General features: G+C 44.0%; 1 protein-coding gene across 5 annotated transcripts in view; it reads right to left on the reverse strand.

Moving 5' to 3' along the window:
• LOC135216994 (monocyte to macrophage differentiation factor 2-like) overlaps positions 1 to 26540 on the reverse strand; it is a 291269-nt gene that overhangs the window by 117415 nt on the left and 147314 nt on the right. The window contains exon 6 of one of the 5 annotated variants that reach the window (XM_064252553.1): positions 22995 to 23195. The exons of the other annotated variants lie outside the window; for them this stretch is intronic. Coding sequence (XP_064108623.1) covers positions 23097 to 23195 — 99 coding nt within the window. The 3' untranslated portion in view covers positions 22995 to 23096. Of the gene's footprint in view, positions 1 to 22994; positions 23196 to 26540 lie in introns of those variants that run through there. 5 annotated transcript variants of the gene reach the window in all.

The following is a 26540-nucleotide window of genomic DNA, read 5'->3' on the forward strand; positions in this document are numbered from 1 at the left end:
GATCCAATTGAATGAACTCCTGTCCAGTGTCCCACTCTGATTCCAACGGAGCGGAGCGTGATAGAGCGTCTGCTACTACGTTCTTGACTCCTGCCAGGTGAGTGGCTGACAGGTGCCATTTGTTTTTGCATGCCAGAGAAAAGATGGCTATCATGACATGGTTCAAGTGGCTTGACTTGGATCCGCCCCTGTTGATGCAGTGAACTACTACTGCACTGTCCAGAAACTAATTTGAAATGAGAGTTCTTGGGCGGACGGAGTCGTTTCAGTGTGAGGAATACTGCCATGGCCTCCAGTACATTGATATGTAGCTGGCGGAATGTTAACGACCAAGTTCCTTGAACTTTTTTCGTACTGGGAGTATCCTCCCCACCCTGTTAGTGAGGCGTCTGTGTGGATCACTAATGATGGAGGGGGAAACTGTAGAGGAATTGCTTTGAAAAGGTTCTTTGTCTCCGTCCAGGGGGCGGAGACGTTTCCGTAAGATTGCTGGGATAAAGGCTAGTTTGTCCCGTGATCTGCAATTCGCTCTTGAGCGCCATACTCTGTTTATATCTTTGAGTTTGGCTCTGAGCAGAACGTCTGGTGACTGATGCAAACTGGAGTGAGCCCAGGATCCTCTCCTGGCACCTCCTGGATGTTGTTGTCGTTTGAGAAATTGTTTTGTAGCTCTTGCAAATTTCTTTCCTTTTCAACGACGGAATTGATAGTGTGCGCGATTGTAAGTCCCACTGAAGGCCTAACCACTGAATCGAGATTCCGGTGTTAGTCTGGACTTGGTTTTGTTTATTTGAAAACCTAAATGTTCCAGGAATTTGATCACTCTGACCGTTGCTTCTTTTGCATTCTTTGGGGTTTTCTTTGCCCAAATAAGCCAATCGTCCCGAGATAGCCACTAACATTATTCCCTGTTTCCTTAGCTCTTGCACTACTGCTTCCGCCAATTTGGTGAAGATCTGGGGGCTATGTTGAGCCCGAATGGCATTACCTTGAAGGAGTAGGATCTGTTGCCTAGTTTTGAAGCCTAGGAATGGACGGAAGTTGTCTGCTATGGGAACATGATAGTAGGCATCTGTAAGATATAGAGGTTTGTGACGGCCCCACGGGGGGGGGAAGTAAGGTCCGTACCTGCGAAACGGTCCAAGCATCCTGAACTTGTCGCAATGAATGAATAAGTTCAGATGGGACAAGTCTAAGATGATCTTCGGTTTACCGAGTCTTTCTTTGGCACGCTGAACAAGCGTCCTTGAAATTTTAAATTGTTGACTCTTGAGACTACTCCTTTGAGAAGGAGGTCTTCGGTATACTCTACCAATTCCGTTGTTGGTGCTTGATAGAATCTGTTGGTTGGAGGAGGGCCCTCTAGCCAAACTCCAACCTAGTCCCTTTGTTACTATACTTTGAGCCCAAGGCTGAACCCCCACCGCTGGCGGAAGAGGTACAGCCTCCCTCCTACCTTGGGATTCTCCACTGCTGGTTTGCCGAGGGCGCCGGGGGCCACCTCTTGCTCCTCGGAAACCTCTGTTCCCTGTTAAGCAGCCCTGCCGGATCCTCTGAATCGAGAGGCACCTCTTGCTCTACTGCCTCTCGCAAAACCTATGAAAGCCTGAAAGCTGGCTTTCATAGTTGGAATTGTAGGCTGGCGAGACAGCAAAGGAAGTGGAGGGTTGAGATTGCTGGGACTGAGGGGTCAGAACAAGGTATTGTTGTTGACCCTTCGACCGATGGTTGCCCTTGTGATGCTGGGACTGCCTGAACCAACGTTTGTTGAGAAGGCTGGAAGGAGAGAACTTCCTTGGTTGGTTCTTCTTGTTCCTTGGGTAGGACCAGAAGATTCCTGCCTCCGCTTTGCTACCAGTCCCCACCTGACTTTGAGGCACTGGTTGACCTTAGAAGCCTCATGAAGGACTTCTGCTACTACTGGTGCTGGAAAGAGGGTCCGTTTCCCCAAATTGAGGAAGCAATCAGTTTATTCGGTTCATGGCGGATAGTAGCTTCCGCCAGAACGTGCTTCCTACAATTTCTCTGGCTATGAGGAAGTCGTAAAGGTCACACTGCATGGTGTGCAGCAGACCTTTTAGCCAAAACTTTAAATAACGGCTCGTTTGGTATACAAGAGCCGTCATCTCTGCCATAGTCATGGAGGAAAGGGTATCTCGCGAGCCTAGTCCGGGCGTCGTACTCCATCTGGATGAGAGATCCGACAACCCTGGGGAGTCTCTCACTAAAGAGAGAGGTGGCACAGTCCGCCTTTAGTTTTCCTACTGAGAAAAGTAGGAACTGCCCCTTCGAAGTACGTCTCGGAGCCTGGGACTAAGAGAGAGGTGGGTTCCGTCTCTCGTAGTTGAGGCAGGGGTCGTCTTGCAGGGCGCCTGAAAGGTTGCTTCCACTACCTTAAGGGTCAGTGGTAGCGGTAGCTCCTTCCACCGGAGTAAAAATGGTGAAAGGACTCCTAAAGGCTGTGATGCGGGTGTTTTTCACACCCCCCATTCTTCCAGACTTCTCATTAGAGTCTGCTGTGCCTGTTCCCTCGGAAGGATCACTGTTTCCTTGGGAACCTTGTCCTCTCTCATCATCGCTGCTTCCGTTAGTCGGACGTAGCCAATGAATGGTGGTGAAGGTCTCTGGGGTGGAACTCGAAGTCCTCACGCCTTCGAGTTCCTATGCCTTCGATTGTCAACATTCCGTTGACAAAACGGGGCATACGAAGCGATCTCCAAGGGTTGGCCGCCTTGAATTCCGGCAGTTGGCTGGAAATCTGGCATTGGAAGAGGAGAAGGTGCACAGATAGAGGGGAACCTGCCGCAATCGAGGTTTGGATCCCGGCGATGGCATTCTCCTGAGCGGCAGCCGTTCCGCCAGCGATTGGATCGACTGGCCGGAAGACGTAACAGAACTGGAGAGCTGGGAGAGCACGAGCCGACCTTGTTGTCAACCAAGGCCCCTACGATCACTCCACCTGCTCCAGAAGTTAGCCGAAAGGATTCGGGATAAAACAAAAGAGGGACTTGAGCCCGATCCTTACGTGATCTATGTTTGGGGGACCTCGACGCAGAGGAAGAGGCCTCCCTTGACCTAACTGATCCGGGTGGTGAGCCGGAGTTATAGTGTCTGTCAGGATGACCGATTTCTTGGGGAGAGACTTTTTAAGTTTCTCCTCGGTCATCTTAGCCTTGGGGATCACTGAAGTAGCCTTAGGACGGACAGACCGCTGCTCTTCAGTGAAGCCCGGAAAGAAGTGGAAGTAGAAGGATCAGTAGAAGGTGATGGAGAAAGGGAATTCAGGAAAGGGCCCTGAGAACCCACAGAAGCTGCCCCTACTAACACCCTTACCTGTACCCATGGAGTCAATAGCCATGGGTTCAACGTCGAGTCATTGCCGCAACGTCTTCTGCAACGTCCTCTGGGAAATCCCCTCCTGTAGGGAGATCATGACTGAAGGTCGGCCAGCAAAGGGCGGCCGCTATCGGGTCCACCACTGATCCTTTCTTGGCTCCTTGGGGAAATATTAGGTCCGCCATATCCTGGGTAAGAATGTAGGGCGGCCCTTAGAATTCCGGCCAAAACCCCCTACCCAAGCTTTTGAGAGTCGACAAAGCTTTCTTTCTTTTCTTCATCAGAACCCTGTAAAAAAGGGTCTAGAGTTAGGGAGAGGATAGGGGAGGAATGTCTGTTGTGTTGAGATTATATGAATATGTGTCTCATATGTGAAAGGTATAATATAACAACAAGTATTCCAGGTGACGAATGAATGAAGAAAGTGCTAAGAAACTTACTACTAGTGAGGCATCTCCTACTAGCAAGTAGCAGGTTTGGCAAGCTTCATGATGCCAAACGATAAAATCCTCCACTTTCACTGCACATCCTGCATGAGAACGGCATACTATATGGCCGCATAGGTCTTGGAGGATGGCACTGCACCCAATCTCCTGGCACAACATCTGTAAGTCAAAGGATTACATGAGTACCATTGACAACCTCCGGTGGGAATAATATGCAAACTATCCGTGGGTGCCGAGTAGGACCGACGGATACGAGATCTACGTATGAATATTACGTAGAAAAATTACGAGAGGGGGGAAGAAAGTCTCTGCCTCCGCCTAAGCTCACTTGTCATATGACTAAAAAATAGACTCCGTAGGGCCCGAGTTCTCCGTATGGGGCCGGAGTTAATTAATATTGAGTGAGCAATGTCAAACTTCTAACGAAGCAAGGATAGTACGAGAGGTGGAAATAAAAAAACCCCCGGAGTAACGCAAAAGATTCTAAACATTAAAAATAACACAAAATAAAACAAAATAAAAACCCTTTATATCAGTAAGTGCTCGTGTGAACTATCTAAGTGGATAGGAAACCCAGTGATTCCCTCCCCCCCTCTCTATGTTCGGTAGCGGCGGATAGACACCTGCCGGACTGAACTGAGGGGGAAAGAGTAGGGAAGAATGTGGGGTAGGGGAGCCCTCCCCCTGAGCGGCCAGTTAAGGACGGAGAAGAAGGGGGGAGGTCCCCGAGCCCCCGAGGCACGTGACGAGTGAGAGTACCAGTAGGGGAGGGGAGATCCCCACCAGTCCCGTGAGTCACCCCCTCTCATGCAGACTCGGACGCTAGCTGTGAGAAAACGAGTCATCACACCCCATCGACGTGGATGGCAAATGTATGGAGGGGGGAAAGGGGGGAAAGGGGGGGATGGGAGGGGGACCCCGTACCGGGTGGCTCACCGTGATAACCGGTGGTCTTCCCAGCCAGGTAAAAGATACGAGGTGGGGAAGAACCGTCGGAACAACATCAATATCACTGATATAAATAGGATTATTTATAATAATCAATCAAATAAAAATTAAAGCGATATCTTAAAAGCTAGACTACACGGGGAACACGAAGCTAAGCAAACAGAAAATTAGGTTAATCGCCGATCCGAAGAAAGGGGGTAAATGTATGTTAGCCTAATTTAACCTCTAGTCAAGAAAACGGGGGGCAGGCTAATCACCAATCGACAATTGGGGTATGAAAGCCTAACTTAACGGTAAAATAAATTATAAACAGGGAAGCTAATCGCCATACCGAAGCATGGGTGTATGTTAGCCAACCTAGTACTATAATATTAGGTAAAGGTAATCAGGAACTAGAGAAGGAAAGAGAGAACATCAGAATAATTAAGATGATATGACTCTCAATCGTGACTGATAAAACTCCTAACAATGTAAGGCGTAGCTAGACTAAGGTCCGAAAACGTGCGGGTCGGAGCGTGCCCCGTGGAGGCCTAACTAAAAAACTAACTGCATAAGATATAGAGACTATGTATAAGTAACCATATCTAAAGTACTGAGAAAAAAGGGATATCTCTAACGGTATGGAAGACCGAAAGAGATAACCCGTACCGCCATGCGTCGAGGGGCATACCGGCCGATAAGGCTCCGATATGTATAAAACACGAAGATCATCTAAAATGAGATCAGTAACCCCAAACAGTACTTAACTTAGAAGCAGAAGTTGAAGACATCTTGAAAATAAATCCAAATAAATCCAAATAGAGCGAACACAGCACCGAAAAAATTTAACGTTTGGTGTAACGCGCGCTATCGAAAGGAATGACGTCTCAGGCGTCGGAGGCGCTCACGGTAGTAGTAGACCGGGAGCTGTAGCACGGCTCCCTCCGTAGTTCGGGGTTTTGTCGAAGGAAGAAGCTAAATGCAAGGGACCTCTGGTGTGATTCCACTCGCTCCTTACTATACCGACACTTCTATAAGAAGTGAGCGAGCCATTTATCTTGGCATTATATTGTTTCTTTTGTTTTTTCTCTAGGATGAATAGCAATATTATTCTTCAGAAATAGTATCAAAGGAACCATTTCACAGCCGACACAGGTCAAGCCCAGAAATCTCGAGTCTCAGTAAATGAGTGAGAGAGAGAGAGAGAGAGAGAGAGAGAGACCCGAGAGAGAGAGAGAGAGAGGGAGAGAGAGAGAGAGAGAGAGTGGGGGGGGAATTTCATGAGCACTGATGGCAGCAACAAAACAGTCCTTCTTCCCCCTCCTGCCACTTAACTTGATACGTATGACAGTTTTAGTACCTGGAGTTAAGAGAAAAGAAGGCAGATTTCCTTCATTCTTACATAATTTTTTAAAATTTATAAGCTAAAATCTTACTAATTCACTATGGTATTTTCTTTAATGAATTGATATTATTGCTGTATAAATTAATATTGAAAATTAGTAATCATTTATTTATCATAAAAAAACACAAAAAACATACATCTTTGTAGTAGAGAAGGAGGGGGGGAACGAAAGAGGGGAGGGAGGAGGAAGGAAGGGAATTATTATTTTTATTATGTGATATCATTTAAACTTATTAAACTTACTAATACAGTATTAATCAAAATTAATATTTGAAAATTAGTAAATCATTTTTGTATCATAAAAATGTATGTAGTCATGAAAATAAACATCGAAATACACTAATTAGTGATAATTTTTGTCGGAAAATTCCGCAAATGAGCGAGTCCGTCCGCGAATAATTTCTAGATAGGTTCCAAAGAAAAATCCGCGAATGTGTGAGTCCGCGAATCCGGAGAACGCGAATACGGGGGGACCACTGTAATCACACATATTCACAGGTGAAAAATAAGAGACAGGGTGTAGGTCCTGACCGGTTTTGGCTTTATTTTCAAGCCATTGACAAAGGACTGATACATAGTAGTATTAGAATTCACGAGTATATATACTACAAAGAAAGTACTGACAAACATACACACAACCGTTTGAGACTGCAGATCCACCCACAGGCAGGTGTCAAGGTATGAGTGGCTTTCAAAAATCATTTGGCTAAAATTTACAATAAATTCTCAAGGGATACTACCGCTTAGGGTACAAGTCCACAACTGACAGGTGTCAGGGAGGCGGGGTTGAACATCTCATTACCACTACTGTCCCCTTTACTGTGTTTACAAATATAATAATCCTATTTTTCATATATCTCTACAGCCTACCTTAAAATTTAAACAGTTTACAAATTTCTTTTGATATTAAAGGATCAAGTTTATACATTCCTTGACTGATGTTCCTATTATTGTTGTAACTTTCTTTTATAAAACTAGATTCAATGATATTCCTTTCCAATGCATTATTAGAACACACCAGCTTTTTTGCCCCTTCCCAGTTAATAGCATGATTGTTCTCACTAACATGTACAAATATACACAAATGTACCACTATTTCCCTGTGCATATCTCACACATTGTTTATGTTGTTCTAATCCTTTTTCTAGTGCTTTCCCCGTTTGACCGATGTAAAAGTTGTCACAAGACTTACACGGGATTTTATATACACATCCTTTAGCATTGTCGGGAGAGTTCTTAATAAGTACCTGTTTTGTTGTTTTGTTGTTTTTAAAAACTACATTAACACCAAAATTCTTCAGGAGATGTGGGATATCTTTCATATTACTATTATAAGGTAGTACAAGCAAATTTTTGTTGTTGTAAGGTTCTTTTTACCTTTTTTATTTTGATACATAGTCTTTTTTGCCGCTTTTAATGCATTGTTTAGTACATTATCTGGATATTTCAGTTTCTTGTAAATAATTGGAGAGATATTGAGATACTTATCAATGTTTAGAAAACTTTTAAAAGAGGATACTTTTTAAAAGTAACTATCTCTTTCAGAAGCTCCCTTACTACCCAAATGCGGAAGTATCAGCAACGGTACCAGTAGATTTGGCAGCCCCGATCATTGCCAAGATCCACGAAGATAAACAGGCCATGCTGGCAACCCAGGACGAAGGTAGGCTATATGAAGCATTTGGTAAACGAGCAAAAGGACTACTTTTTAGCTCGTCTCATTCTTCTTCTTCATTTTAGAGTTTACCAAGAGACCTACGACTTCGAGGGATAAGCCGGGGTCGGTAATCCCTAAGGTAAGCTGAAATAGTCACCCATAGGTCTATTACAAGTCCCTTACTAAACCTTACAAACTGAAGGCTATTTGGGAAAGTCGTTCTGGTGACGAACACGACAAAATCTGCCACACACACACAGGCAGGCATCGAACACAAAGGCATCTAAACCCAGATCCTAGGATCCCGGGTTTAACCCAACATGTTTTCCAGCTTGCTGAGGCAGGAGATGGGTATCCTGACTCAGCCCAATTCTAAATAACATCACAACTCAGTTGTTCTCGAACATGTAAACGTCAGGTCAGCCTATTCAGTCGTTAGTAGAAGGACTGAAGATCTAGGAGACCTCGAAGTAAGGAGCCCCCAACCCGGAAAGCCACAAATACTCCGGGCAGTACCAGACACATCCAATTGTGTCCCTTCAAATCAGTAATCCTTGGTGGCTACCAGCACAGGCCCTCTTCTCAGAGGGCATGCTGACAATTGAGGACGGGGAAGAGAACCCAGCCAATAGAGGACTTCGAGTTCCTTTCAACGGGCCTCCAATTCCCTTGTTCAGGCTGGGCACGTCTGATTGAGAACGCACTGATCTGTGAAGACAAAACGCCTAAGGAAATGGTCATCTTTCCCAGAGACCAAGCTCAATCAGCCTGGGTTCAATCCCTGGCAGATTGGGAATGCACAAATACCAAACGGACACGCCACAATAATCCCTTCACGATTTTTGTGGTGCTAGACAACACGTCCATTCTGTGTACCTCTAAAGTACTACAGATTACACTTCAGGCTACAGCAATGGACAAATCTATACATTATATCAGAGAGACAGATTTACCATCCGTGGTCTCTCTGGGAGAAATGGAGTGCTCTTCAGCGAGCTTTTACCCAGACTCCCAGAAGCACTGGTAAAGGCGAAGTATGAAGCCAGACGGCGCTTGACTAGGTTTATCAATTCCGCCACTATAGCGGAAATGACAACCTCGGTCTATACGGATGACCCATGGTTCAAGATCCTGACAAGTCATTGCTTCACACCTTACAGTGCAATGTATATGACTTTGCAATAGCCAGGAAGAACTGCAGAAAGCACGTCTTGGCCGATGCGTCTATTCACCATGAACCTAATAGACTCATTAAAGCTTAGGTCTGGGGAACAATCTTGTTCCCTGAGACCATAGTGAACAGAATCCCGGGCGAAGCAGCTAAGGTCAACCAGAGCTTGCGAGTTCGCTGGGCTTGATCCCTAAGAGCAGATATGAATCCTTGGGAACACAGCCCACGGGCATGAAGAGAGCAAGAGGTTCTAGTCTTCCCAGACGACGTAACCTCAAACAGTGGTACAAGCTGTTCCAGTAGGCCAGCTAGGTCAACCATCCACCTCAAATGGTCAGCCACAACAGTCCGTGCTGCTGTAGAAACAGCCCTCTCAGCAGCACCAAAGCTTGGCTTCTTTACCTCTTCCCCGGCCATAAGGCCTCCAATAAGAACCAGGTGTATGTCACGGATACAACAGGTTCACAAGAGGTAGCCGAGCCAAAGCAACTTTCCGTAGAGCTGGCAGAAGAACTTCCGGCAAGGAAGAGACTTCACAGGAAGCCGGCGCAACCGACTTTCGACGAACCAGTGAGACTCCTCAGGTAGGAGGAAAGCGGTGCTTATTCAAGAACCGCTGGGAATCAGCACTTGGTCGAACAACATAGTATCAAGAGGTCGGTATGGAGTAGGGAGAAGGGCCCTCCTCCATCAACCGAAATTTATCAACATCCACATACCGGATGACATAAAGGACACCTAAGACTTTCTGTAAAAGAAAGTAATTAGAGGTGCAAATACTTAGAATTTCAGGGACGCTTCTTCAGCGATTCCAAAAAGATTCAATCAAACAAAGAGTAATATTAGACTTGTTTCATTGAAAATCATATATTCAATACGACAAATTCCATATGCTAACTGTTTTCGCAGGTACGGACCTTCCTTCCCCGTGGGGCCGTCACAATACCTATAATCTTATAGATACTTACTATCCCGTTCCAATAGCAAGTCATTTCTGCCTTTTCCTAGGCTTCAGTCTAGGCAACAGGCTTATGCCTTCAAGTAAGGCTATTTGGGCTTATCAGAGCGCCCAGAATGTTTACAAGATAGCGGAAACAGCAGTGCAATAACTGAGTACCCAAGGGATAAGCCTAGTAATCTCCTAGATGACTGGCTCATCTGAACTATAAATGCCAAGGAATGTCTCAAGTTAGCCATAAGTGATAAATTTCTGGAATTCCTAGGATTCCAAATCACAAGGAATCCCTGCACACTCCGACACCACGGTTTCAGTGTTGAGTAAACAATGGGACCTCAAATCACTCAACTTTCGATCCCACCGGGGAAAAAAGAAAGGAAATAGCAAGGCTGCAAGACAGTTCCTCAAGGCAGACAAGCATCCCGGAGGAACCAGGAAGAGTTCTAGGTTCACTCCAATTCACGTCAGTAACAGGGACTCTACTTCTAAAAGCCAACGGAAGGCTATATTCCGGGTTTGGCGGAGTAGAGCGAACAGGGAATTGCGAGACAGAGTTCCCGCATCCCGCACATTTACAGAGACTCCGTCCATGGACAGCAGTCAAGAATCTGACAAAATCATCACCAGTATGGTTCCCTCCGCCAAGTTTAGTGGTTCATATGGATGCCTCACTAAGCGGTTTGGGAGACTAACCCCAATATGGAAACACTCAGGACACTTGGTTCCTAATGCCCTGCTAGCTTCATAACAGTGTTTGGAAGCCATGACAGTTTTCTATTCTTAGTAACTCTCTTCAGAGAACAGCTTTCAACCAAGCCACATAATCGGGTCATGATAACAATCTTTTCATTGACAACAAGAAACAGTGGCACCTGTCAGCAACTCACTTGGCAGGAGCAAGAACTTACTGGCAGATGCACTGTCAAGGACAACTCCGCTACAGCGGAATAGTCCTTAGACAACAGGTCCTTTAGATGGATCAGCCAACAGAATCCAGATCTCCTAGTAGAATTATTGCCACAGAATCCAACCACAAGTTACAATATTTCATGTGCCCTCAATCTGGACCCCATGGCCCAGGCCACGGATACCAGATAGGTTGGAACATCTGGCAGAGGATTTCATTTTTCCCACCAATGAATCTACTAAGGCAAGTTCTAGGCTAACTCCCATCCTTCTAATGACGGATTGGGCTGTTAACCCCCAATGGACTCAAGAGCAATTGTGACCCATTACTAGGGGAATTGGGACTCCGCCTTAGACGGACCCTCAACCCCAGACTGGCACGATTAGTATAACAAGGGCGGCGGACGCTTCCTCAAGGATTCGAAGGGTCCTAACGTTATAGAATTCATGAATTTCACGGCACAAGAAGATGCCAATATGGATCCTATTGACACCTAGTTCTTAGAATCAGACAACGAAAGTCTATGGAGAGGTCCGCAATCGTGCGAAAACATTTCAGCTATTGTCACGAGATTTGACAATCCTGACTAATCTCTCCCTTAGTTCCTACAACTTCCTTTTCTAAACAGCACGATTCTATAGTAACAAGCTAGCCTTTTTTCCTAAAAAGACCAAATAGTTATGACGATGAATACGAATCTGGCTGTTACGTTCCTTAGGACCGTGATTAGGAAGAGCCTACCAGCTAAGGTTATTACCACGACCAAATCTGCTTCAAGGAGGTACTCCAGTTTGGTTCCACATTATCAGATTCATAATTTCATAGATTCCAAGTACTTGTGCTAGCTAGAACAAAATCATATTGATTTTCTTCCATCCAGAGAAGTTCTAGTATCTCCAGATCGTATTCTTGGCTAAAATGACGATCCTCAGAGTAGGTGGGCCCCCTAGAAGATTGCCCCACTTCCACAGGATCTATCCCTATGTCCAGTCAGAACTTCAGATCAATTTTAGACAGAACTTCAAATAAAACTTCAGGTCCTTTATTCATTCGAGAGGTGGTGGGACAGTTTCATTTAAGTGATTAAAAGTGATAATTCTATAACTTTAGATAGGCTAACCAAATAAGTCACTTCCACCACATGAACTTTGATGACCTTAAAGAAGTATATAAGATGGAATTCAAGTATTTAATCACCACTACCTTAAATCCTTGAAAGCCCTTAATTCAGCAGTGGCGGGGGGGGGATATTGTTTCCCCTAACACAGCCTAGTCATGCTGACATACCTAGTAGCAAGACATTGTCCTTCTTTAGCTCCTTTTCTCTCCTTACCGCCTCGCTTAGTCTCTAGCCTTCTTCTCGGGGTTTTTCACTTGGATTGTATAATTGAACCATTCTTGTACTGGTTATAATTAACTACTAATCATATACATGTAAAATATATAGTATTACTTGCTAACATAGTAATCACACAGGCCTTACCAGTAATTGTTTCCGATTATAGTATATACTTACTGTAGTAAGGACCTAGACTTAAGATATTGTTAAAATCTGTTTAGATTTAAGCAATTTATTGAATAGGGTAGAATTATCTTAGAGTTAGTTTCTCCCTTCCAGGAGTCTTATAGAAAGTATATTCAAGCTTGTGGGAGTAATTCTCTGTTACTATTTCACGGATCGACACAGGTTTAGCCCAGAAAAGGGATTTTGACAAAGGAAAAATCTATTTCTGGACGTATGACCTGTGTTGCCCAGTGAACCCGCCCCTTGCTTCCTCACCCTATAGCCCCAAGCTTGGGTGCTATTTTCAGGAATCGCTATCGAGGCGCTAGTAGTAGCGGTATTGGGCGGTAGATAGCGCTGGTATGGCGCCTAGTTTGAAAGGGGAGATTGACAAAGGAAGAGACTAAATGGCAGAAGACCTCTGATAGTGGTTTTAACACGCCCAAGTTACTATACCGACACCCTATAAGGGTGAGCGAGCTGGGTATATTCCTGGCATTCCATGCAACTTTTTTCTCTGGTATATTTAGCAGTACAGACAGTCCCCGGGTTACGACGAGGGTTCAGTTCTTAAGACGCGTCGTAACCCGAAAATCGTCGTAAGCCGGAACAACGTTGGAAAAATGTCTTAAACTAATAAAAAGCTATAAAAACCTTACTTGTAATCCTTTGGTTACACTACATGTTGTTTACTGTAGTTTTATGTACAACCTGGAGTTATTTTCATAAAAAATGCTGGTTCTTGAAGGTAAAAACTATTGTAATCCTCTGGTGACACTACATTCTTGAAGTTTTATGTACAACCTGGAGTGATTTTGCCAAATCTTGAGAGCTACAAGAACAGTTGATTACTATTTATGTATCATATTGACTAATTAAAGTAAACGTATCTTTAAATAGGCTTATATATTAGTAACAACAAAACATTTACTGGCATGAGTTAGAGGCCGTTTAATGAACACTTCTCTGCCCTATCTGTTCAGAAAATAAACGTTACGTCAATCCCCAAGACCATTGTTACCAAGACGCCTCTCTCTCTCTCTCTCTCTCTCTCTTCTCCTCTCTCTCATCTCTCGTCTCTCTCTCTCTCTCTCTCTCTCTCTGATCAAATTACTGGATAATGTCTCTCTTTGGATACTTCGATTTTGCCAAATCTTGAGGGCTACAAGAACAGTTGATTACTATTTACGTATCATATAGACTAATTAAAGTAAACGTATCTTTAAATAGGCTTATATTATTAGTATCAACAAAACATTTACTGGCATGAGTCAGAGGCCGTTTAATGAAACGAACACTTCTCTGTCCTATCTGTTCAGAAAATAAACGTTACGTCAATCACCAAGACTCTCTCTCTCTCTCTCTCTCTCTCTCTCTCTCTCTCTCTCTCTCTCTCTCTCTCTCTCTCTCTCTCTCTGGATGTTTGGAATTTGCATTGTAATCTAACCAGAAACTTAGTTTTGTTATTATTACTGGAAACAAGCTTTGATTCTTTCATTATTTGCGCTTTTAGACTGTTATAAACTTTGCGCATCGCAAGCTAGTATTCATTCGCTCGGAAACTAGTTCCGCATATGAGGCGTCACTAAAAAAATTAGAAAAATATGACATAAAAAGTGTCGAAAATCATCATGACCTCAAAATTTTTGTTGTAATCTAACCAGAAACTTATTTTTATTAATATACTGTGCTAAACTATAAAGGATTTTTATCATAGTATGCGTTTTTTAAAAGCGTAGTTTACTCGGAGCGTCGGAAGCGTCAGCGACGTAACTTCGGAACAAACGTCGTAACCCAGGGCGGATTTTTCAATGAATATTTAAGAAAAAGCGTCGTAACTTCGGAACGTCGTACCCAAAGCCGTCGTAACCCATGGACTGCCTGTATTTATATCTTAGAAATGGTGCTATAAGGAGCATTTCACTGGACGACACAGGTCATACGCCCAGAAATAGATTTTTCCTTTGTCAAAATCCCTTTTCTAAGGTAAAATATTGCTATAATTACCAGAGAAAAACTAAAATAGTAATGCCAGAGAAAAATGGCTCGCTCACCTTTAATAAAGGTGTTGGTATGGTATCTGGGGTGAGTGGAAACCACTACCAGAGGTCCCTTGCCATTTACTCTCTCCCTTCCTCAATATCCCTCGTCTACGGAGGAGCCAATCCAAGGCCCCGCTACCCGCTACTACTACAACTAGCGCCTTTGTTTTCATTCCTGTAGATAGTACCCAAGCTGGGCCAAATAGGGTGTGGAAGAAAAGTGGGGTGGGATTTCACTGGGCGACACAGGTCCTTGCCCAGAAATAGATTTTTCCTTCGTCAAAATCCCTTTTCTGGGCTCAGCCTGTGTCGCTCCGTGAAATAGTGCCAGAGAATTGGCTCCACCAGCTTGGAAAAAAGTGTAGATAATCAACAATTACAGGTGAATTAAAACTCGATTAGAGTTAAATACTATAATGTAGGTAATTAAGTATTACAATAAACAATAAAATACAAGTACTAATTGAGAGTTTCAATGATCCTTAAAACTAACTTATCTACACAGAGGGGTTAAATAACCCACAATGGTTCAAATAACACACACCAGTTAACAAAACTATTATAAGGGAAAATGGACCCAGATACAACTATATACAGTACAAATCATCAATATATACAGAAAGTGCTATCCAAGGTAAAGTATGAACCCGGTAACGACCGAGCTACGGCAAGAATGCTAGCGAGGCAGGTAGGAGAGAGAGAGATGTAAGAGAGACAAAGGCTATATAACTACTTATTACTAATTATGCAGTGTCAGGGGAAACTGTGTTTCTGGCTGCCACTGCTGGAAATTTAAGGGCCTCTAAAGACTTCAAGTAGTGGCGCTTAAATACTGTCTGAGATTTCCAGCCTGTGTACTTCTTAAGATCATCAAAATTCATATGTTGAAAATAATTAATGGAGGTGGCTACTGCCCTATCATCATGTGCCCTTGGAAAAGATTCTGGGTTAGCTTCTTTTATGAAATACAAAATTTTTTGTCTAATCCCTTTTAGGGAAATAGTGCCGCCTTTTTCCCTAATGAACAAGGGGCCTGAAGATATCAGGGCAGTCCTGCTTAAATATGCTCTTAGGGAATTAACTGGACATAGGGATGGGTCCTGGGGAAGTGGGACAATCTTCCATGGAGCCCATCTATCTTGTGGGTCCTCATTTTTAGCTAGAAATTGACGATCTGGTGAGAGAAGTAGTTCTCCTGTAGGGAGAAATTCAATATGATCTGATTCCCTAGACAGTTCAGAAATTCTGGCGCCTGAGGCTAAACTTATTAGGAATAAAGTTTTCCTTAAGAGTGTTATATAATTACATGAGTCATTATTAGTGTCAGAAGCCAATTTAAGGACATCGTTTAAAACCCATGAGACCGTCCTGGGTCTTTCAGTTGGTCTAAGTCTTGCACAAGCTCTTGGAATGGATGAAAAGTACGAATCTGTTAGATCTATATTGAAACCAAATTGGAAGATCTTCTTAAGAGCTGATTTGGTAGTAGTAATTGTACTAGCTGCTAAACCTTTTTCGAACAGGGTTCTGAAAAAGGTTATGGCCAGATTCGTGGACAAGGTTTGTGCATTTGAGTCCTTTAAAAATATGGCTAGTTTCTTAACTGCTGAGTCATATTGACGTATGGTCGATTCCCGTTTGTCAGATTCTAAGAACAGGATGTTCTGAGGATCGATGTTGGCATCTTTCTGAGCTGCAAACTTGATGAAGTCCATAAAGTTAGGGCTTTCTGAATTCCTGAGGAAGCGGACACAGTCCGCGTTTAGACCAACTGCGTCAGTTTGGGATTGGGAATCTGTTGAGGCCGGAGTCCTAATTCCAATAGTAGAGGGAACCAATTGCTCTTGGGCCAATTGGGGGCTACTAGTGCAGTGTGACCCTTGAACGTTGTGAGCTTGTTTAGGACTTTCAGGACTGGATTCACTGGAGGAAAGAGGTAAATTCTCTTCCATACATTCCAATCTATAGCCATAGCGTCCATGGCGTAAGCCAGAGGGTCCAGGTTGGGAGCCACATAACAAGGAAGTCTGTGGTTCGACTCCGTGGCAAAGAGATCCACCTGAAGTCCTGGTACCTGTTGACAGATCCATCTGAATGACTCCTTGTCCAATGTCCACTCCGATTCTAGCGGGACGGAACGTGATAGGGCGTCCGCCACCACGTTCCCGACTCCTGCTAGGTGAGTGGCTGACAGGTGCCATTTGTTCTTGTCTGCTAAGGCAAATATGGCTATCATGACATGGTTCACGTGGCTCGATTTGGAGCCACCCCTGTTTACGCAATGGACTACTACCGCACTGTCCAATACCAACTTGATATGAGACTTCTTGGCTGGTCGTAGCCTTTTCAGGGTAAGAAACACTGCCACAGCTTCCAGTACATTGATATGTAGCTGGCAGAATGTTAGAGACCAGGTTCCCTGTACTTTTTTGTACTGTGCGTAACCGCCCCAGCTGCTTAGTGAGGCGTTTGTGTGGACTACTAGGGCCGGCGGAGGAAATTGCAAGGGTATTGTCTTTGACAGATTCTTGATTTCCGTCCAAGGGCAGAGCCTCTTGCGTAAGATCGCCGGAATGGGAGCCATCTTGTCCCGGGATCTTCGGTTTGCTTTCGAGCGCCAAACTCAGATTATATCCTTTAGTTTGGCTTTCAATAGAACATCCGTTACTGATGCAAATTGGAGTGAACCTAGGATTCTTTCCTGGTTCCTCCAGGACGTCTGTTTGTTTTTGAGAAATTGCCTTGTGGCCTTGGCTATTTCTCTTCTCTTTAATGGCGGAATTGATAGAGTATGAGAGTTTAAGTCCCATTGGATTCCTAGCCACTGGAAACGTGACTCCGGCGTCAGCCGGGACTTGGTTCTGTTTATCTGGAACCCTAAATGTTCCAGAAACTGAATCACTTTGACCGTCGCCTTGTGACATTCTTCGATACTTGTGGCCCATACGAGCCAATCGTCCAGATACATTATTCCCCGAGTTCTCAACTCCTGTACTACTGTTTCCGCCAACTTGGTGAATATTCTGGGCGCTATGTTGAGCCCAAATGGCATTACTCTGAAGGAGCATGTAAGCCTTCTTTCCTAGTTTGAAGCCTAGGAATGGGCGGAAGTGTCTTGCTATTGGGACAGCCCCACGGGGAAGTAAGGTCCGCACCTGTGAAACGGTCAGCATTCGAAACTTGTCGCAATGAATGAATGAGTTCAGATTGGACAAGTCTAGAATTATTCTTAATTTGTTTGAGTCTTTCTTTGGTACGCTGAACAAGCGCCCTTGAAACTTTAAGTTTCTGACTCTTGAAACTACCCTCTTTTGAAGAAGTTCTCAGGTATACTCTACCAATTCCGCTGTTGGTTTTTGGTAAAAGGTGTTGGATGGAGGAGGAACTTGAAGCCAACTCCACCCCAGACCTTTGGTCACAATGCTCTGTGCCCAGTTGCTGAACCCCCACCAATGTCGGTAGAGGTACAGCCTCCCTCGTACCTGGGGATTCTCACTGATTTGCTGATGGATGGCCACCTCGTGCTCCCCGGAAGCATTTGCCCCGGTTGGTGGCTCTTCCGGCGCCCCGGTGACGGGAGGGACCCCTAGCTCGGGTGCCTCTAGCGAACCTATTGAATGCTTGAAAGGACTGAGATTCATACGTTGCATTAAAGGCCGGAGAAACTGCAAAGGAGGTCGAAGCCTGCGATTGTGCCGGTTGGGTTAAAAGCACAAACTGCTGTTGCGGCTGTGCTTTGGATGTCGATGGTTGAGGTACTTGGGGTACCAGAACCGCCTGCATCAAAGTCTGTTGGGGAGCCTGGAAGGCCTGGAACTTCCTAGGTCTCTTCTTTGATTTGGGATTCGATCCAGTGGACTTGGGTTTGCGTTTGGACACGAGTCCCCAACGAATCTTCAGGCTCTGGTTCACCCTAGACGCTTCGCACAGAACCTTGTTCACAGCGGAGGCAGGGAAGAGGTCCGTGCCCCAAATGGATGAGGCAATCAGCTTGTTCGGTTCATGGCGAATAGTGGCTTCCGCCAGAACATGCTTCCGACAGTTACACCGAGCTACCATGAAATCATACAAGTCACATTGCATTGTATGCAGTAGTGACCAGCTGATCCGGGGAGCAGAAGGGAGGTCGGATCCGTCTCCCGGAGCTGAGGCATAGGCTCGTCTTTCAGGACTGCCTGGGGTGTTGCCTCTGTCACTTTGGAGATGAATGGCAACGGAGTGTCCTCATTTACAGTGAAAATTGTAAACGGGCTCTTGAATGCAGTAACTTTTGTGTTTATGCATTCCCATTCATCAAGGTTCCGGCGCCAAGCTTGTTAAGCTTGGTCCTGGGGGAGGATTACTGTTTCCTTCGGGACTTTATCCTCCCTGCTCATGGCAGCATCCGTTAAACGGACATAGCCAATGAAAGGGGGCTGGAGTCCCTCAGGATAGAACTCGAAGTCCTCTAGCCTTCGCGTTCCACAACCCTCAATAGTCAGCATACCCTCTGCGAACGGAGCATGTGCTGCTACCCTCCATGGGTTGTTCAGTTTAAATGGAGGGAGATTGGATGAGTCCGGCATCAGCAATGCATGAGTTGCCTGGCCGGACTGTGCTTGTCCTGCTGCCATACTATCTCGAAGACCAGACATCATGTTCTCCTGGGCTACTATCCTCTCCGACAAGGATTGGATAGTTTGTCCCGATGCTTCCAGCGTAGTTGACAGCTGGGTTAACATTTCTTGGAACTTGGTCTGGACCAAGTCCCCCAACCATGTTGCTCATCCGCTGCATGATGCTATCCGAGAAAGCATCAGGGTCAAATGAGGAAGGCTGAGCCTTCTCCTTGGGAACCTTGGTCCTCGACCCCTTTGGTGGGAGAGTGACCTTCGGCTTGACTGCCCCGGGGTTATGAGCCGGCGGCGTAGTGACAAGCTTGGTTCCTGACCTCTTCGGCAGGGACTTTTGCTTAAACTGGAAGTCATTTTTGCTTTTAACTTTAGGGATCGCCGATGGAGACTTCGGTCTGACCGACTGAGGTCTATCGGTGAACCCCTGGAAGGAAGTAGAAGTGGAAGGAGAAGAGGCCAAAGATGGACTCAAGGAAAACCCTTGAGCCCCTACCAAACCTGCCTCGCTACCTTTCTTACCGTTGTTCATGTCGTCTACAGCCATGGGCTCGCGGTCCAGGTCGAGGGCTGCCACGTCCCCCACGACTTCCTCTGCGATGCCTTCCTCCGTAGGGAGTGCGACTGCTTCCTGAATCCTGGCGATCAGAGGAGCGGCCACTTCAGGATCCACCACGGATCCCTTCTTCACCCCTGGAAAGATAAGGGTGGCCATATCCTAGGACAGGATGTAGGGTTGACCCTTGGCGGAGTTCCGTCCAAACCCGCCAACCCATGCCTTCAGGGTGAATAAGGCAGCTTTCCGGACTGCCTCCGCTCCATGTAAGCAGGGTTATTATTAATACTTAACACTAGAGATAGACTTAACCTAGTATCAAAGTGTACATTACAGTATATTGATTCTCATTGTATCATTATGAAGAGGCTGGAGTGTTACATACCTCGGAGGTGGCTTCGTTAATCAAAGCGTAGCAGATAACGCAGTTCTCATGGTGCCAGACCACGTCATCCTCCATGCGAACTGCACAGCCGGCATGTGCCCGGCAGACCACGTGCCCACAAGGTTCCTGGAGAACGGCGTTGCACCCCTCCTCCAGACAACAGGTAACCTGTAAGTCAAATGATACATGAGTATCATCAACAACCTTCCGGAGTATGTCCGTGGTTGTGTGCCGTATACTAATGCTGCCGGAGTAACTCCAGCATCAGCATATATCATGCACGATAACATATCACCCTGTTACTACTAGCTCCGGCGCCCCGTGTATACTAATAAGAACATCCTAGGCAGATAATGGGGACGAAGAGTGACTCCACTGCAGCTCCAGCGATGCCGGAGCTATAAAATCTGATCGATTAAGTGGATTCATTATGTCCTCCACGTGCCGGAGTGAGGGATATAACCCAAGTCAGACACAGGGTGAAGAGTGAGATGTAACAGGGTGGGATGGTTAAAATACCTGGCGGAGTTGGGGACTCCGCCGGGTAAAAAACTGGGTATAGTAGTAAGAAATAACTTACAATAGAAGGTGGATGTTATTATGTGTAATAAATCATGAATGCAAAATGTAATCCCATAGACAGGCCAGAGCCTTCACATATCCAAAGAAGCAATGCCATCCCGAGGTTGGGTCCGGCTTGCGCCGGAGCCCTGAGGCTGCCGAAGCGGGGTGGGGAAGGGTGGGCTTCATAGATAGTGAGAGGGATACACTACCTAGTGGGTCGAGGTGTGTCCCACTCTCCCGCGCCTGGTGGCCAGGCCAACCATGGCTCGGTCGAGCGAGGTACCTCCCCTACACCACTAGCAGCGCGGCAGAGTACGGCAGGCCTGCTCACAGTGTACCCCCCTGTGAACCCCCTTCTCCCCCCCTGGGAGATTCGGATGGGAGCGAGTCGTCACTCCACCGAAGTGGGTGAGTGAGGGGGGGTGGGGGGAACTGAGAGGGGTCGGTAGCAGGGTGGCTCGTACGCGATCGACTGGGAACACACTCAGCCGGGTGAACAGTCACGCGGTGTGAGAGGCCAGTCGATCCAAGAAGGCCTATAGGCCAACTAGGTGCCGGCTACAAGAAGAGACACACATAACATAAATATCCTGTCCTAACACGGGGGGAAAGGAACGAAATAAATATGGAGCGAGAGAGAAAGAAAAGGTCCTTGAGAAACTAGGTTAAGCGAAATCCAACGAAGGAAATGCTAGCCTAGAAACTCAGAGCGGCTTAGCCTAGATGCCGTAACGAATGATCGAGGGGCAAACGGCCAGGGTGGCTCAAGGACGGAAAGGCTACGAAGGAACTAGGGTCCTTTCGTAAAGGAAATAGAGTCAAGAGATCCTGTCTTACTGATAAACAAGGGTTGATATGACAACCTCCATGCAAGAAAGAAAAGCGAGCGCCACAACCGAAAGCATGCGGTTCGGAAGTAGGCTATCCCCCGTGAACGGACTAATAAAATAAACACGTCAATGGCAAATGCATCTTAAAATAAATCATATAGGGTACTGCTCAAGTGCAATCGAGACCAATTAGTATGGGAGACCAATTGGTGCAAGAAAGCAGGGAATCATCACGCGGCTGGCGAGCCATGAGGAGGCGGCGGCGCGGGAACAGCAACGCACGTGTTACCGCTCCCACATATAACCTAAGATAACTTGGCTTAATATGCCAAAAACCGTCTCAAAATGATCTCAAACATTAAATGCAGTACTTAACTTGGATGCAGAAGCTTGACGATCCATGTTGATGAACAAAGTGGATAAATCCAGACGAAAAAACACAGCACAAGGAAAAAACGCGTGTGGTGTGAACGATGCTATCGAAAGGAATGAAAACAAAGGCGCTAGTTGTAGTAGTAGCGGGTAGCGGGGCCTTGGATCAGCTCCTCCGTATACGAGGGATATTGAGGAAGGGAGAGTCTAAATGGCAAGGGACCTCTGGTAGTGGTTTCCACTCGCCCCAGATACCATACCGACACCTTTATTAAAGATGAGCGCGAGCCAGTTTTCTCTGGCATTACTATTTTAGTTTTTCTCTGGTAATTATAGTGATATTTTACCTTAGAAATGAACACTTAAGGAAGCATTTCACGGAGCGACACAGGCTGAGCCCAGAAATGCTTATCTTGAAAGCTCAAATACCAAATGTATACAGGCAGGTCCTGGTTATCAGCGGACTTGGTTGATGGCGATCCGGTTTTATGTCAAAAGGAATCATAGAATCCCAAGAGGATTGATATTTTGGTGTTTAAAAAGAACACGCACAAAAGTGATAACAGCAGTTTGGGAAACAGAAAACTTTGAAGTTACTGTAGGATCACACAAGGGGTCACCATTAGGCCCATTTTTGTTTGTTGTATGCCGATGATCTGGTGATTACCGCTGAAAATGAGGAGGACTTACAGGAGTCTTTAGAGAGGCATGGCTTAAAGGTGAATGTGAATAAAACAGCGGTTTTGCTGAGCAGTAGGGAAGATACAGACAGAATAGTAACAGTACAAGAAAGAAGAAGCTTGATTATAAAACAGACAGAAAAGTTTAAATACTTAGGATCTACTTTAAGCCAACAGGGAGGATGTGAGCTGAAGTTGACAGTAGGATAAAAGCTGCATGGGGGAAGTGGAGAGAGGTAGCTGGAGTGGTATGTGATAAGAAAATGCCATTCAAGCTATAAGTGACCAGTTAATGTATGGAGCAGAAACAGAGGCTCTAAGAAGAAAAGAGGAGAGAACAGAGATAAGAACGTTGAGGTAGATTATGGGAATATCGCTCCTTGAGAGGTTGGAAAATGAAGTAAGAAGGGCAGGCTTAATAAAGATTACAGAGGTGATAAGAGAGTCACAATTGAGATGGAATGGATATGTGTTGAGGATGGATGATGAGGAGAGAGAGAAGAGGGCTTGGGAGGATCATGTTAGAGGAAGAAGATCGAGAGGGAGACTGAGAATTAGATGGCAAGATAATGTGAAGGAAGATATGGAGAGAAGAGGTTTGGTGGAGGATGATACCTTTGACAGAAGACAGTGGAGAAGGCGCATCAGGCAACCGACCCCTTGATGTAGGGATAACAGTAGGAAAGATGATGGTAGTAGGCATCTTGCTGGTTCTCAGGAGCTGACTGCCAACTTAGCCAAGTTGGTCAGCTTTCTCGTTCCCAACCATCCCAACATGGGAAGGCACCCCACAGAACTTCACTTCTTTCCCTCTTCTTTTCAGTAAAAGCAGCCATTCCAATATACTATTTAAAATCAGAGGGTTTAAAGAATTAAAAGATTCCAGTGACTGAAGAACACTTCTTGAGTCACAATATATAATAAAATTATTTTCATTCTGAATTAGAATTCCCTTTAAAGCCTTTAAAATTGCATATAGTTCTGCTATAAAAATCTATGCAACAGATAACCTCCCGCTTCTTTCTATATCAGGGAAGGCCACTCCTAAGCTGACACCAATGGGCAATTTTGTCTTGGTGAAACCGATATATCTACAGAATTTTACTTCTGGAAAGTTCTGGGGGGACTAACTGAATACTTTGCCGGTAAATTCTTGATCCTGGGTATGTTTAATTCAGACAATAAAATTTACTCTAAAAGTGAATGGACGAGGTTGCTTGGGGTAATTTTCATAAAACTTCCAATGCCTTTCCTTTCTTATACAAATGCTGGTTAATGACATAAGTAGCTTCTGAAATCTGTACCAGCTCCAAACCAGCAGACACTTGTAATGAAGATCTAGCGGCATCTCACCAGCACCTACAAGCATGCTCTCAGTGGGAAATGATTTAATGCTCCTGTACACAACTGTGTTCCACTGAACTGAATTGAGAATTTTAAGGATATCTGGCTTTGCAGAAGTGTGTACTTTACACCCATAAGTTAATTTTGAAAAGACCAAGGCTTGATCAAATCTAAACATCTGAGTCCAGTCTGTAATCAAGGGGATATAACACTCAACACTTCATGGACAAATGAAAACAATACTGAAATACCTATAGTTAAGTTATTCTGACTTTAAAATCTTTGACTTTAGAGCAGTTTATGTTAAAAATAGGGGAAAATAACAACTCACTCGCTTAACTTTATGAAGGTCAGTAATAAATTTTTTTTTTTAAATATCAAGTACAAAAATCAAAGAAAAGGGCCAAATACATTAGATAATATAATGTATACACAGAAGAAAAGTAGCTTACAAATAAAAAAAATACCGTTGCAGTACATGACAACTGATGGTGGTAGTTCCAGCATTTGGCTGCAAGACAACGCTAGTTCTTGGCAGCGAATTCAAGTGTGTTTATGTACCTGTTATTGTCAGTGTCTTATATGCACTGAATTCATCTTTAAAAATTAGGTTCACGACTCCAAAGAAAGTTTCTAATGCCTACGCTAGTGTAATGCTGCTCCACAGGAAAGCACAGTTGCTGAGAGAGAATGCTTCAAAAATTATGAATAGACTGAGAGAGAACGCTTCAGAAATTATAAATAGACTAACATCCAAGCTTGTTTCTCTTGGCTTAAGTCACAGGATAATATTGTGCATACTGACATCAATCCTCAGGAGGGTATAGTAAAGTATACGATACATGCTTGTATTTAAGTTTTAATGTTTTTTAACAACAGTAAAATTTTCAAAAAATTAATCTTTGTATAGTGGTACCTCATTTATCGAATGTTTATGTCAAACTTTCCATTTTTCGAATAAAATTTTTGAGAAAATTTTGTATTGTTTGTCGAACAAACGCTCGTACTTCGAACTGACTGATTATCTAGTTTATAATTGTATTCAACGGTCTACTGGGTCTTACAAGTTAAACTGTAATAATTTTTGTTCATTTACAATACATAGTTTAATGATAACAATATTCGAAAAAATAAATAAAAGTATAAAGCATTTAATATAAAATTTATCTTTATATAATATTTAGCATAAAAGATGTATAAAATCGTACGTAGCCGCGGTGTCGTCACACCCAGCTGACTTGAGACTGAATGAGGGAGTGTTGATATGTTGAGGAGAAGAAGAAGAGAGTTCAAATATTGCTGTATGTATGTAAAAGCAATAACAATAACAATTCACATAAAAAGGGAATTTCCTAATAAATTTAACAATGATAAAATATGAAAACAATCAAATGCAACACAGAAAAAAGTCTTAATAATAAGTGTTTGGTGCGCTAACTGACACGGTCTAGTTGAACAAAATTAACATAATAGTAAATGAAAGAAAAAAGCTTTTCACAATAAAATTTAGCACAAATGATTAACAAAATCTTTCATCATTTCATCGTTGGATCGTTGCGGTGATACACAGCTAACTTGATGTAGAGGGAGGGAGCATTTATATTTTTGAGGAATAATGAATGAATGATTTCAAGTTATTGTGCATCGTGGTATTTGTGAGGAGAGAAGAGTCGGTAAAATATTTACTATAATATGTACGTAAAAGCAATACCAATTCACAAAAAATAAAATGTTATTCCACAATAAATTTGACATAATGATAAAACATGAAATCAATCAAATGCAATACAGTAAAAAAAGAAACAAAAAAGCTTGCTCGAGTCAGTGTTCGGTGCAGAGAGAGAGAGAGAGAGAGAGAGAGAGAGAGAGAGAGAGAGAGAGAGAGAAGAGAGACTCTGCTTCCCACTGACTTATCAGCTGATCTGGGATGATTATTCACCCATTTCTTTCACTTACACTCGATCTGAGAGAGAGAGAGAGAGAGAGAGAGAGAGAGAGAGAGAGAGAGAGAGAGAGAGAGAGAGAGAGAGAGAGAGAGAGATTCTGCTTCTCACTGACTATCAGCTGAACTGGGATAATTATTCCCCCATTTCTTTCACTTACACTCGATCTGCCCAAACCACTTTTATTTTTGTTACAGTAACATACCAATCTAGTGAAAATTGCTTTTTACAAATTTTTACTAGTGTAAAAGTAACTCAGCTCTGTAATAAACAAACTGGCGCTGCTTTCAGCTTCTGCATGCCTTCGATTGTTTGTTTAAACGGCTTCTTTGCGAAAAGTTATCTTATCTCTTTCATTTTCTTGCATTCTTGACTTATTGCTTATTTGTTTGAAAAATCCTCATGTTTGTTTTGAAAGTTTGCGGTTTTCCAACAGTAAGTTGATGTATTGTAGCATAATTAATCTCTTTTGTGCACCTAAGATCCAAAGTGTAAACATGCTGATTTCTCTCTCTCTCTCTTCTCTCTCTCTCTCGTCTCTCTCTCTCTCTCTCTCTCTCTCTCTCTCAGACACACAATCGGACACATACACTATCGATTCCTTTGATCATCTTTGAACCTAATATGGGAATAAAATTGATTTTGTTATCAACCTTTCATACTGCAACCAATTCGGTTTGCTCAAGTGCCCGTCTCTCCTCCCTCCCTCCCCCAGCCGGCCAGCACCATTTTTACCAAGCAGTTCATAAATCGTAAACAGAAAAAATAAAATTTAGAAAATTTTACTTCATATATCATACTGTTTCATTACTTTACATTCTAAATTTAACTTTTGAACACATTAATAATAGAAAAAGTGTGAAAAGGGGGGACTTTTTGGGTTGGCTGGAATGAATTATCCTG

This window comes from Macrobrachium nipponense, chromosome 7 (genome assembly GCF_015104395.2).
Source record: "Macrobrachium nipponense isolate FS-2020 chromosome 7, ASM1510439v2, whole genome shotgun sequence".
NCBI classification, from domain to species: domain Eukaryota; kingdom Metazoa; phylum Arthropoda; class Malacostraca; order Decapoda; family Palaemonidae; genus Macrobrachium; species Macrobrachium nipponense.